At 43.0% G+C, this 14,675-nt stretch overlaps 1 protein-coding gene across 7 annotated transcripts in view; it reads right to left on the bottom strand.

Annotated features, from left to right (window-relative positions):
* The window catches only part of kmt2e (lysine (K)-specific methyltransferase 2E), a 98,046-nt gene that overhangs the window by 70,436 nt on the left and 12,935 nt on the right, over positions 1–14,675 (bottom strand). For all 7 annotated transcript variants that reach the window (XR_008725239.1, XM_055653177.1, XM_055653176.1 and 4 more), the window contains exon 2: positions 11,592–11,776. Coding sequence is in view for 6 of the 7 variants with exons in the window: in XM_055653177.1 (XP_055509152.1) it covers positions 11,592–11,662 (71 nt within the window). In the remaining variant the exon portion in view is untranslated. The remainder of the gene's footprint in view (positions 1–11,591; positions 11,777–14,675) is intronic.

Raw genomic sequence — 14,675 nt, 5'->3', positions numbered from 1 at the left:
GACGTGGACGAGAGAAGAACTGCGTGACATATAAGAGACACTGGTGAGGGATACATGTACAACAGCAGGAGAGTGTTGCTGTCGTAGATGGATCCCTCGCCCGTCTCCTCTGTGTCGTAGTTCTTCTTTCGCTCGCTCTCTCTCTCCGCAACTCCATGATTCACTCAACCCTGCCCATCTAAACTGCCTCCTCCCCAGGTACTTTCCTCTGCAATCTCAGGAGACCTAGCACCTATCTCTACCCTTCTCCTTTATATCCATTCAGGGACCCCAGCAGCTCTTCCAGGTGAAACAGAGGTTCACGTGCATCTCCTCTAACTTCATATACTGATATTCCTCAACATATACAAGGGTTACGTTCTGATGCATCTCCTGCGGTTGCAGGGCAAAGTCCACCGGAGGAAATGGTTTAGGTGGGGAGGAAATGGTCTCTGCAGAAAGCAGAAAAGGGTGGAGATGGAAAGATGTGACTAGTCGTGGGTGAAGAAATGTTATTGACTTAAAACAAAATGTTTTTATCCCACTTCTATCTTCCACCTCCTACTGCCTTTCATTCCTTAACTGATATGGTCCTTTTCTTTGATTCCCCCATCTAACTGAGGTAACTCAGAGGTAACTCTTTCATCATGTTCCTTTTATCTGGGTGTCAATTCTGTCTCAACATGTTTACTAAATCCTTAAAAGTCTAATTGCTTTAAAACCATAAAGACAATTCCCAGTTGGGAAAGTAGCTTAATCACTAATCTCAATAACAACCAATAAACAATGTTTCTGTTGTTCAACACTCAGATCCCACTCTCGTTTCATCAATTGTAATACTTCAGCAGGGGATTTGTTAGTTCCACCATTCCAATACCCTGGAAGGGGGGAGAGAGTGGGGAGTGGGAGAGGGTTAGAGAGGAATGGGGGGGAGGAGGGGAGAGGGGGAGGGGAGAGGGGGAGGGGAGGGAGTGGGAAGGGGAAGAGAGGGGTGGAAGGGAGGGGGGGGGAGAGGGAGAGGGGAGGGGAGGGTGGAGGGGAGAGGGGGAGGGGAGGGGAGAGGAGAGGGGGAGAGGGGGAGGGGGAGAGGTGGAGGGGGAGAGGTGGAGGGGAGAGGTGGAGGGGAGGGGAGAGGTGGAGGGGAGAGGTGGAGGGGAGGGAGAGGGAGAGAGAGAGAGGGAGAGGGGAGGAGAGGGGAGGGAAGAGAGAGAGAAAGAGGGGGGAGAGTGAGAAGGAAAGAAAGAGAGGAGAGAGGTGGAGGGGAGAGGAGAGCGAGAGGGGAGAGGAGGGAGGGGGAGGGGAGAGGAGAGGGGAGGGGAGAGGGGAGAGGAGAGGGGGAGGGGAGAGGAGAGGCGGAGGGGAGAGGAGAGGCGGAGGGGAGGGAGAGGAGAGGCGGAGGGGAGAGGAGAGGCGGGGGGGAGAGGCGGAGGGGAGGGGGAGGGGGGGGGGGGGGGAGAGGGGAGAGGGGGAGTGGGAGATGGGATTTTTTCAACATTTTCGAGATCTCGTCTCCACGGGAAAAATCTCTACCGGAATATGTAGAAAATCTACCGTTTCAGAGTCGTTTTATTTTCCCGAGAAGCTGCGATTCGGGGCAAACAAGGTCAGGGTTTTATTAATATAGAGAGAGAGGGGGAGGGAGAGAGGGGGAGAGGGAGGGGAGCGGGAGAGAGAGGGAGAGCGGGGAGAGGGAGAGCGAGAGGAGGGGAAGGGGGTGGGGGATAGAGAGGAGGGGGGAGAGAGAATGGAGTGAGCGGGGTGGGTGGGGGAGTCGAGCTGCCGGAGGCGTGGCGCGAGCATACTTGGCATGATGCGGGCAGGGTGGGGGGTGGAGGAGAGCCGGGCTGCCAAATGAAGAGAGTGAGAAAGAGAAGCGGCTTCTGACTCTGTGAACCCACAGCAGGAATGAGCGCGCAAGGCTTCACGAGTTGCGCCTACAGTTATGATATGGTTCAGCGCGTGAGGAGTCGCTGCCCCAAGATATGTAGAACAAAGAAGCTATAGCAGAACGGAGCTGGGGGGGGGGGGGGGGGGGGGGGGGGGGGGGATATTTTATTAAAAAATGTGTACATAAAAATGTCTAAATGTAATGAGGAGTGGATTAGCGAATGTAAAAGTGAAATCGCTAGCGAAATGGAAAAAATGTCGGAGTATCTGCATGTGGTTTTGGCGGACCAAGGAATCAAAGGCCAAAAATCTAATCTAAAAGAAAATCTGAAAATCGAATCTGACGTACACCCACAAACACACACAGAGTTTTAATATATAGATAGATATGATATGATATGCTTATTTTTATTACTGCAAGCAATGGCTCGTCAATTTCAATGGCAACCCAAGGTGAAACTGACAAGCTGCTCTGAAAGGCCAAAATTTCTGATTCCTGCAGGGAGGTTACATGTTTTTTTTGTTCCCTGGCCTTCCCCAACCCCCTCGAAATTGCATTATAAACAATTCAGCCCAGATAATACAAATAATGTTCCCTAATTTATCCATCACGTTATATCCAATTCACGTTATGGAGGCACATGTTACAACTTTACTGCCTGTCTGTAGGGTTGCTGAGACATCATCTGGCTGCAATTGTGAGGAGAATCAGTTGTAGAGAACAATTATTGGCAGAAAGGGATTGCTCTATGAGCTGATCAAACTTGCTAATCTCCTTCGTTCACATTAAAGTGTAAAATACAATGTGCTGGAGTGTTTCAGTGGGCGGGCAGCATCTGTGGAGACATCAGACTGAAGAAGTGTCTAGACCCAAAACATCGTCTGTCGAATCCCTCCACAAATTCCGCCTGACCCACTGTGTTACTCTCATTTTTTTGCCCATGAAAGTCATTGATACCCATCTACTTGGATCCGAGTGAAGAACTTACAAGTAATAAGTTTACTAATGACACAAAAGTTGACTTATTGGATAGTTGCCGAAGGCTACCACAGGATACAGTTCAGATTGAAAGATGGGCAGAGCTTTGTCAGATGGAATTTAATCCCAACAAGTGCAAGGTGAGGCGTTTTATGAAATCAGGGTATGACGTATACAGTAAATAGAGCTAAGGAATGCAGAGGAACAAGGGTCCTTGGGATTCAAGTCCATTGTTCCCTGAAAGTGATGAAGTGGATGGATAAAATAAAGAAGGCATGGAGCTTTACTTCATGGGTCAGGGAATAGAACAAAAAATGTGGGAAATTACATTGCAACTTTACAAAACTCTGGTTAGACCACTGTTCTGGTATCTGCACTGTAGGAAGGACATATACCTGAGAGGGAGTAGAGCAGATTTGCTAGGGTGTTTCCTAGATTACATTGATAGGAATAGTTTTCCTTGGAGCAAAGAGGGCTAAGGGGTGACCTGATAAAGATGCTTAAAGTTACAAGATAGGGAAGACATTTACAGGGTAGATAGTTGGAATCTTTATTTAAAATCATGATAGGGGTATCAAAAACAAGACTATAAGTTTAAGGTGAGAAGAGAATTTTAAAGGGGATTTAAAAGGAAAATGTTCCCTAAAACAAATAGTGATTGATAACTGGAATTAGCTGACCGATGTGTTGGTAAAGTCAGAAAAAATCACTGTTTAAGAGACATTTAGATGCGCAATTTAAATAGGTACGGCATAGAAGGATACAAAAATCCATTGCAAATAGATGAGATTAGTATGAGGGTAAAAGGTCATAAGTGACAGTAGTAGTATTCGGCCATTCAGCCCATCAAGTCTTCTCTGCCATTCAATCATGGCTGATCTACCTCACACTCCTAACCATTCTCCAGCCTTCTCCCCATAACCTCCGACACCTGTACTAATCAAGAATCTATCTATCTCTGCCTTAAAATTATCCACTGACTTGGTCTCCACAGCCTTCAGTGGCAAAGAATTCCAGATTCACCACCCTCTGACTAAAGACATTCCTCCTCATCTCTTTCCTACTTCATCTGCCCTTTAATTCTGAGGCTAGACTCTCACACTAGTGGAAACATCCTCTCCACATCCACTCTAAGCCTTTCACTATTCTGTATGTTTCAATGAGGTCCCCCCCTCATTCTTCTAAACACCAGTGAGTACAAGCCCAGTGCCGGCAAACACTCATCATAGGTTAACCTACTCATTCCTGGGATCATTCTTGTAATCCTCCTCGGGACTATCTCCAGAGCCAGCACATCCTTCCTCAGATACAGTGCCCAAAATTGCTCACAATATTCCAAATGCTGCGTTACCAGCACCTTATAGAGCCTCGACATTACATCACTGTTTTTGTATACAGGCCCTCTTGAAATAAATGCTAACATTGAGTTTGCTTTCTTTACTACCGATTTGACTAGCAGATTAACTTTTTGGGAATGCTGCACCAAAACATCCACGTCCCTTTGCACCTCCGATTTCTGGATTATCTCCCCATTTAGAAAGTAGTCTATGCCTTTGGTGCCACTTTGGTGGCAAGAACAAGGAGGCAGATTATTAGCTGAATGGTGTCAGGTTAGGAAAAGGGGAGGTGCAACAAGACCTGGATGTCCTTGTACATCAGTCACTGAAAGTAGGCATGCAGGTACAGCAGGCAGTGAAGAAAGCAAATGGAATGTTGGCCTTCAGAGTGAGAGGATTTGAGTGTAGAAGCAAAGAGGTCCTACTGCAGTTGTACAGTGCCCCTGTGAGACCACATCTGGAGTATCGTGTGCAGTTTTGGTCTCCTAATTTGAGGAAGGCCATTCTTGCTATTGTGGGAGTGCAGCATAGGTTCACCAGGTTAATTCCTAGGATGGCGGGACTGATATGTGATGAAAGAATGGACCAACTGGGCTTATATTCATATAACCATATAACCATATAATGGTTATATGGTTATATTCACTAGAATTTAGATGGGTGAGAGTGGAATTCTCTGCCTCAGAGGGTGGTGGAGGCCAGTTCTCTGGAAATTTTCAAGAGAGAGCTAGATAGGGCTCTTGAAGATAGCGGGGTCAGGGATATGGGGAGAAGGCAGGAACGGGGTACTGATTGTGGATGATCAGCCATGATAGAAACATAGAAAATAGGTGCAGGAGTATGCCACACGGCCCTTCAAGCCATTCAATGTGATCATTGAATTCTCTGCCACAGAAGGTAGTTGAGGCCAGTTCATTGGCTATATTTAAGAGGGAGTTAGATGTGGCCCTTGTGGCTAAAGGGATCAGGGGGTATGGAGAGAAGGCAGGTACAGGTCACTGAGTTGGATGATCAGCCATGATTATAGTGAATGGCGGTGCAGGCTCCAAGGGCCGAATGGCCTACTCCTGCACCTATTTTCTATGTTTCTATCAGAGGCAGAGAATTCCACAGATTCACAATTCTCTGTGTGAAAAAGGAAGAGAGTTAAGGAGAAGGACCACAAAAGTAACAATCTCAGGATTACTGCCTGTGCCATGCGACAGTGCGTAGGAATGGAGTGAGGTGGAGGATAAATGCATGGCTGAGGGATTGGTGCAGAGGGCAGGGATTTATGTTTCTGGATCATAGGGACCTCTTTTGGGGAAGGTGTGACCTGTACAAAAAGGACGCATTGCACTTGAACCTGAGGGGAACCAATATCCTGGCGGGGAGATTTGCAAAGGCTACTGGGGAGACTTTAAATTAGAACGGTTGGGGTGAGGGACTCAAATAGAGAAAGCTAGTAGACAGGGTGTGAGGCAGGAGGCAGAGAAGGGTAGCCTTCAGACCCAACGTGTAGGGGAGAAAGAAGAAAAAGATAATAAACAGAGAATAAGAGGTGGTGGGTTTCTTAAATGTGTATATTTTAATGTAGCATTGTAAGAAAGGTGGATGAGCTTAGAGCCTGTCTGGATTGACACCCGGAAGTATGATGTTGTGGGGATTAGTGAAACATGGTTGCAGAAGGGCTGTGATTGGAAACTAAATATTCCAGGATTTCGTTGCTTCAGGTGTGATAGAATTGGAGGGGCAAGAGGTGGAGGTGTTGCATTGCTTGTCAGGGAAGATATTACAGCAGTGCTTTGGCAGGATAGATTAGAGGGCTCGTCTAGGTAGGCTATTTGGGTGGAACTGAGAAATGGGAAAGGTGTAGCAACACTTATAGGGGTGTATTATAAACCGCCTAATGGGGAGCGAGAATTGGAAGAGCAAATATGTAAGGAGATAGCAGATATTAGTAGTAAGCACAAGGTAGTGATTGTGGAAGATTTCAATTTTCCACACAAACTGGGAAACACATTCTTTAAAAGGGCTGGATGGTTTGGAGATTGTAAAATGTGTGCAGGATCGTTTTTTTCAGCAATACATAGAGGTACCTACTAGAGGAGGGGCAGTGCTGGACCTCCTGTTAGGAAATGAGACAGGTCAGTTGACGGAGGTATGTGTTGGGGAGCACTTCGGGTTCAGTGATCACAATACCATTTGTTTCAATATAATTATGGAGAAGGTCAGAACTGGACCAAGGGTTGAGATTTTTGATTGGAGAAATGCTAACTTTGAGGAGATGCGAAAGGATTTAAAAGTAGTGAATTGGGACATTTTGTTTTATGGGAAGAATGTAGTAGAGAAATAGGGGACATTTAAAGGTGAAATTTTAAGAGTACAGAATCTTTATGTCCCTGTTCGGTTGAAAGGACAGAGTAATAATTGGAAAGAGCCATGGTTTTCAAGGGAAATTGGACACGGTTCAGAAAAAAAGAGAGATCTACAATAATTATAGGCAGCATGGAGTAAATGAAGTGCTTGAGGAGTATAAAGAATGTAAAAAGAATCTTAAGAAGGAAATTAGAAAAGCTAAAAGAAGATGAGGTTGCTTTGGCAAGTAAGGTGAAAGTAAATCCAAAGGATTTCTACAGCTATATTAATAGCAAAAGGATAACAAGGGATAAAATTGGCCCATTAGAGGGTCAGAGTGGACAGCTATCTGCAGAGCCAAAAGAGATGGGGGAGATATTGAACAATTTATTTTCTTCGGTATTCACCAATGAGAAGGATATTGAATTATGTGAGGTAAGGGAAACAAGTAGGGTAGCTATGGAAGCTATGAGGATCAAAGAAGAGGAAGTACTGACACTTTTGTAAAATATAAAAGTGGATAAGTCTCCAGGTCCTGACAGGATATTCCCTAGGACATTGAGGGAAGTTGGTGTAGAAATAGCAAGGGCTATGACAGAAATATTTCAAATATCATTAAACACAGGAATGGTGCCGGAAGATTGGCGTACTGCGCATGTTGTTCCATTGTTAAAAAGGGTTCTAAGAGTAAACCTAGCAATTATAGACCTGTTAGTTTGACGTCAGTGGTGGGCAAATTAATGGAAAGGATACTTAGAGATAATATATATAATCATCTGGATAAACAGGGTCTGATTAGGAACAGTCAGCATGGATTTGTGCCTGGAAGGTCATGTTTGACTAATTTTCTTGAATTTTTTTGAAGAGGTTACATGGGGAATTGATGAGGGTAAAGCAGTGGATGTTGTCCATATGGACTTCAGTAAGGCCTTTGACAAGGTTCCACATGGAAGGTTGGTTAAGAAGGTTCAATTTTGGGGTATTAATAGTGGAGTAGCAAGATGGATGCAACTGTGGCTGAATGGGAGATACCAGAGAGTAATGTTGGATAACTGTTTGTCAGTTTGGAGGCCGGTGACTAGTGGGGTGCCTCAGGGATCTGTGTTGGGTCCACTGTTGTTTGTCATATACATCAATGATCTGGATGATGGTGTGGTAAATTGGATTAGTAAGTACGCAGAAGATACTAAGGTAGGTGGTGTTGTGGATAATTAAGTAGATTTTCAAAGTCTATAGAGAGATTTAGGCCATTTGGGAAAAGTGTGCTGAAAGATGGCAGATGGAGTTTAATGCTGATAACTGTGAGGTGCTACATCATGGTAGGTAGGACAAATCAAAATAGGACGTACATGGTAAATGGTGGCGAATTGAGGAATGCAGTAGAACAGAGGGATCTAGGAATAACTGTGCATAGTTCCCTGAAGGTGGAATCTCACGTAGATAGGCTGGTAAAGAAAGCTTTTGGTGTGCTGGCCTTTATAAATCAGGGCATTGAGTATAGAAGTTGGGATGTAATGTTAAAATTGTACAAGGCATTGGTGAGGCCAATTCTGGAATATGGTGTACAATTCTGGTCGCCAAATTATAGGAAAGATGTCAACAAAATAGAGTACAGAGGAGATTTACTAGAATGTTGCCTGGGTTTCAGCACCTAAGCTAGAGAAAGGTTGAACAAGATTTGTCTTTATTCTTTGGAGCGCAGAAGGTTAAGGGGGGGGACTTGATAGAGGTCTTTAAAATTATGAGAGGGATAGACAGAGTTGATGTGGATAAGCTTTTTCCTTTGAGAGTAGGGAAGATTCAAACAAGAGGACATGATTTGAGAATTAAGAGACAAAAGCTTAGGGGCAACATGAGGGGAACTTCTTTAGAGAGTGGTAGCTGTGTGGAATGAGCTTCCAGTGGAAGTGGTGAAGGCAGGTTTGTTTTCATAATTTAAAAATAAATTGGATAGGTATATGGATGGGAAAGGAATGGAGGGTTATGGTCTGAGCGCAGGTAGATGGGATTAGGTGAGAGTAAGTGTTCGGCACGGATTAGAAGGGCCGAGATGGCCTGTTTCCGTGCTGTAAATTGTTATATGGTTATATTTCTGGAGACTTCCGTGACCTTTCCTGCACTCTCTTTCCAGTTAACTCCACGCCTATGCTTCCACGTTGTTGACCCCACGTCCCCACTATTTTGTTTAAACCCACCCTGTACGGCAGCGGCTTGACTGCAGTCCGTCTGTCTTTTTTTAAAAAATTTGGCCCGTTAAATGTATGTTTTTGATTCTAGTTTTTATTATTTTTTAGCTGTGTATATGTGGGGGGTGCGGCGGGGGGGACCGTTTAATCTCTTCCCTGTATGGGGACCCGACTTTTTCCCTGTTGGGTCTCCGGTGTCGTTGGGCCTAACATCATGGAGCCGGCGGCAACCTGAGGGCTCCAGTCGCGGAGCCTGTGGACTCGCCATCGTGGAGCTGGCCGACATCTGAGCGGGGAGAGCTGTGGTGGCGTGCAGCTGCGACCCGACTTCGGAGCTTCGGAGGCTCCTGCCGCAGGCCCGGTGGACAGGAACATCAGGAGCTCGCAGGTCCCTGGTGGGAGACCGCTTTTCGGAGCTCCCGCAATGGCAACTTCTCCCGCCGGAATCGCGGGGTTTAAATGACTCGGAGCAGGGCCTAACATCGCACGACGCGGCTTAAAACGGCCGCGGGACTTACCATCGCCCGTCGGGGGCTTTAACATCGTGAGGCCCAGTCGCCTCGATGCTGTAGTTGGGCTGCTGGACCGCGGGAGAAGAACAAAGGGAAGAGATAAGACTTCTGCCTTCCATCACAGTGAGGTGTTGGAGATTCACTTGGATGGATGTTTGTGTAAATTGTGTTAAGTGTGTGTCTTGGGGTTTTATTTTTTGTAGGAATGTAGGAATGAAATCTTGTTCAAACCTTGTCTGTTTGAATGACAATAAAAGGCATTCTATTCTATTCTAGTACCAAACCTACCTGCCAGAATGTTGTTTTCTGGTATTAAATGTTGGTCAGCATGAACATGGTGGATTGAAGAGCCTTTATCTATACAACGTCAGGACGTTCGTAATTACAGGGTATAAAGGGTTAAATTATATGAACGGGTTGCATAAACCGATTGTCTTAAATTCCTTAGAATTCTTAATTTTGGGTATTATCTAATTAAATTGTTCAAATGAATAAAAATTGTCAAAATCTGCTGCAGAAAAGTTACTTCCTAGGATGGGCAATTTCAGAACAAACTTGTGGAGTTGCTGCCTCACAGCTTCAGCAACCTGGGATCAATAATCTCTGGTGCTGTCAGTGAAGAGTTTGCATGTTTTCCCTGTGATGGCGCAAGGTTTCCCCCAGATGCTCAGATTTTTTCCTTCCACATCCCAAAAACATGCTGATTGTTAAGTTAATTGGCCATATAAATGTCCCCAATTTTGTAGGTGACCAGAAGAATCTGGCAGCAATTGATGGGAACATGAGGAGAATCGGTTATAGTGAAAAATACTTGCAGAAAGAGATTACTGTTATGAACTGGTGTGATGGGCTAAATGGCCTTGTATATCACAAGAAAATAATTAAAATTGGAGGAAGATACTACTGCTCTGATTTTTCCATCAGACTTATGCCTCAAATGAAATAATGCTAATTAGATTAATAACTTAATTTTCCTTTTGACAAATGTAATAAGGAATGAACTATTTTGACCTCAATCTTTCTTCTCAGTATAGATGTGATGGAATTATTGAACCTATCATACACTGATATTACTTTATTGTACAAAGCACATCGCCCGACATACAAAGCAAATACAAATACAAGGCATCGCTTTGTAGCACACTGTATGTAGCATGCAACATTTTTATTTGTAGGAATTAGGATAACCTTTGAGAGTAAACATAAAATAAGTTTTGAATAGATCATGACTGCAGAGTTTCTTCTGCGTGATACCATTTCCACCTGCAGTAAATAAGATGTCAATTATAACATCCAACTGAAACATTTTCTTATTTAAAAATCTGTATGCATATCGTGGAAATGACATAATTTACAATAGTAAAATTGGATTCAAAAGGGGTTGTGTTTCTCAAATGGAATACATTGAGCACCTGCAAAGCAATGGAGAACATTTTTGACAAATATTTTGGCACATTTTATCCACTACCCTGTCCAGCAAGAAGGTTACATGGAATGCTCATTCCATTCTTGCTAGGCTACAACCCTGGATAACTACACCAATAAAGATGGGGAGCCACATAAGTAATGTTCCTGAGGAATCCCTCACCTTCGAGGGCAAGACTGTAGTATTCTCTGGCCAGTAGATACCATTTCTTTGCTTATTAAACATTTTTTTACTCTGAATCTGGAGGGCTTGGATGCTTTCCTCAGGGTCCAGGTAGAATTATTTGTGCTTCCACCTTAACTACAGTATTATGCCACCACCCTATTTAATTCCAAGCTTGCTGCTGCTTAATTTCAATGGACCAGCAGAGTTGAAGGGATCTATGAACATTACTTGCAAGAACCCTTTGAAAAATACATTTCAACGTTTTTGGACTCAAGTGCACAGCTATTTTGGGCTTGACTGCATTATTCCAGATACCTGTGTGCTCCTCTAGTATTGATTAAAAAAAAGTACATTGGTTCAAGGCTGAGTTTAAAGTTCAGTAGAAGTGCCCGTCCTCAATACAAACAATGAGAATTCATGCAATGCCTGACCATTCAAGTAACCAATGCATGAAATAAGACTTCATCACTTTCCACTTGATAAATGTATTTTATGGGAAAAGGACAAAATAAGGTGCAGTCCATACTGAAGAGATTAAGATAGGTTTCTAAATGGCACCAGCAATAATGAACTAAAGACAGTAGTCAATTAAAAAATTTGTCTACGAATTCTTTAAAACACAATTTTTTTTGTAGAAACTATTAATCCAAAATTACGTTAAAGAAAAATGTAACAGGACTTGTCTCACATGTACAAAGTTGGTTAATATTTTAAATCATTCATAATGGGGGGTGAACATTGTTGAATTTACAAAACATAAATATCAACCATAAAATATCTTACTCTGAGCCAGCAGCCATTTCCAAATAAGAGGTCTCCGTTGTGTCAAATCCTATTGGAATCACTATGCTCATGACGTTCGCTGCTGATAAAGTCGACTTCTACGGAGTCCTACACATTGGCATCCAAAACACTGGGGCATGCCAGCCACAGTGCTCATTGCAAACATCTAAGTGCATCCACAAAGCCTGTAAAATAACCACACAAAAAAAAAAACATGAACTCAACAGCATTTACATATTATAAATCAGTAATTAAATTAGATTCTACTTGATAAATTCACAAATCAAAGTTGCCCAAATTGCAGGAAGGAACTGTAGTTGCTGGTTTACACCGAAGCAGCATCTCTGGAGAGAAGGAATGCATGACATTTCGGGTCAGGACTCTTCTTAAGACAGTCAGATGTGTGAAAACGACAGAAAACTGCTTTGATCTATCGTTTTCACATCTTACATTCTCTTTGTACCCTTCCATATCTCCACTTTCCCTGTTTCCTGACTCAGTCTGAAGAAGGGTGTCGACCCAAAACGTCACCCATTCTTTCTCTCCAATGATGCTGCTTGTCCCGCTGAGATACTCCAACATTTTGTGTCTAACTACATTATTATCTCACTTGGAATGCAGGATGTATTTCCAGGAATGAGATCTAGTGGAATCCGTGATAAATTAAGTTATTATAGAATAAAATGAATAACTGGCACTGCATGAGGCCTGTACCCCTCATCCTATCCCTATCCTCTCTTCTGCTATGCATTGCCATGGCAGAAACCTGGCATGAAGCTGGAATGAACTGCGCCATGGCATGATTTGGAGAGATTGTGAGAGCTGGCACTGGACAAGTAATGTGGTCACTCAGCCCCCAGTTGCTGGACAGAGTGCAGCTCTGAGCTCCACATTTCAATGTTAAGTAGCTGCACCACTTGACCTACCTGTTCCAACACTAGCCCCTGTGCAGCCTCTGTACACAAAGTAATAGGGCAATTCATTGCTGGTGGATTTCCAAAGAAGGCAAGTGATTTGTAACATGTGCACAGAACAGCGCAATAATATTGCTTTTAAGGTAAAGTTGAGGTTGGTACCAATGTGCAGAAAAGAATTGCAGATGCTGGTTTAAATCGAAGGTAGACACAAATGCTGGGGTAACTCAGCGGGACAACAGCATCTCTGGAAAGAAGGAACAGGTGACGTTTCAGGTTGAGACCCTTTTTCAGAATCTAGGTAGGTACCTATGTTTGGAATAGACTACCAAGAGCACTGCAATGAATTACCACTCTGTTGAGAACTATAATGACTGAATTACCATATAAGTTGTGATTTAAGCCCTTCATTTGAACTAGAAACTGGCACAGCATCTGAATATGACAGACAATGCCGTTCTCTCCAAAGTGAAGCTATGTTCCATTCCTGCACAAACATTCCCTTGTACATTTCACTGCTTAACCAAGATAACATCTAATGGCAAAATACGCTCAAATAAATGATGCACAGCAAAAGTTAAGTTTGAAATGGAATAAAGTCACGCTCTCAAAAATAGAGGGTGTACCAATGCCGAAATTAATTGATGTAAATATTTTGATCAGATCTGTGAAAATAGCATTCTTTCAAAACTTTATGTGACTTATTGCTGAAGAAACGGCAGAATAGGATGTTTTTATACAGAAAACCCTTAATTGAACTCAATACACTGCATTTAAATTTGGTGAAACATGGAAAACTATTAACCCAAATTTTAATTAAATAACTTCTCAAGTTCCACATTACTGAGGCACTGATTGGATTAAATGCTAACATACTTATGTTCTCCAAGACATTCTAAGGGAAGACCCTTCATGCTAATAGAATTCCCTCACTATTCAGATCAAGGTGATTTTTTTTTCCATATCTTTCTGATTACTTCCCACTATTTGCAGATAGTTATGCAGGACCAATAAAATGTAAAGTAAGACATCATTAATCTCACAACTCCCCTCACAACATTAAATTGTTCTCCAGCTATAGAGGGAGTATGGGGTACATTAACTTCACTTCTTGTTTATCTAACTTACGAAAGGGAAAAAAATGGTTGATAATTTATCATATTGCCAATTTATTCTTGTTATGCTGAATTATTTTTGTGTCATTGATAAACTGATATCAAAATAGGCCCAAGTTCCTTTATTAATTTGGAACCCATGCTGCATATCTGCCCTATTGTTTAAGAAATTTCACCTGGAAACACCTATGCCGGACAGACTATATTGTTACCAATTTGTTAATCATTAGTTGTAATCTATTTTTCAAAATAGGAGTCTCTAAAATTCATAACAGGTTATGGCTCACAATCTCGTGATAGGGTTCCATCCTGACCTCCACTGCTGTTTGTGACTGCATGGAATTCCCCCGAGTACTCATGTTTCCTTACACATCATGAGCGACACAGTGGCGCAGCAGTTGAGCTGCTGTCTTACAGCGCTTGCAAGTTTGCATGTTCTCCCCGTGACCACGTGGGTTTTCTCCGAGATCTTCGGTTCCCTCCCACATTCCAAAGACTTACAGGTATGTAGGTTAATTGGCTTGGTGTAAATATAAAATTGTCCCAAGTGTGTGTGAGATAGTGTTAATATGCAGGGGTCGCTGGTTGGCGTGGTCTCGGTGGGCCGAAGGGCCTGTTTCCGCGCTGTATCTCTAAGCTAAACTAAACACCTTGGTTGTTAGATTGCAGACACAAGAGACTGCAGGTACTGGAATCTTGAATGAAAAAAACAAACTGCAAGAGGAACTTCTGATCAGTCATCTGAAGAAATGTGTCAACCTCATCTGTCCATTTCCCTACACAAACGCTGCATGAACCCACTGAGTTCGTCCAACAGCTCGTTTTTTACTGGTTGTTAGGTTGATAGATCACTGTAAATTACCTCTAGTATAAGTGAGTGGTTGGAGAATCAAGAGAAAGAGAATAGATTAATTGGATGTGAGGAATGGGACTGTTGAGATAGATATGATAGGCTAAATGGCATCCTACTATAATGTAAACAAAATATATATCTGGTTCCTCAAAGCCCCATCATAATCAATCGAGTACTTCCCAAAGAGCAGTTATAGTGCAGG

The sequence above is a fragment of the Leucoraja erinacea genome, chromosome 22 (genome assembly GCF_028641065.1).
Source record: "Leucoraja erinacea ecotype New England chromosome 22, Leri_hhj_1, whole genome shotgun sequence".
Taxonomy (NCBI): domain Eukaryota; kingdom Metazoa; phylum Chordata; class Chondrichthyes; order Rajiformes; family Rajidae; genus Leucoraja; species Leucoraja erinaceus.
This window is presented reverse-complemented; position numbering and strand designations above follow the sequence as displayed.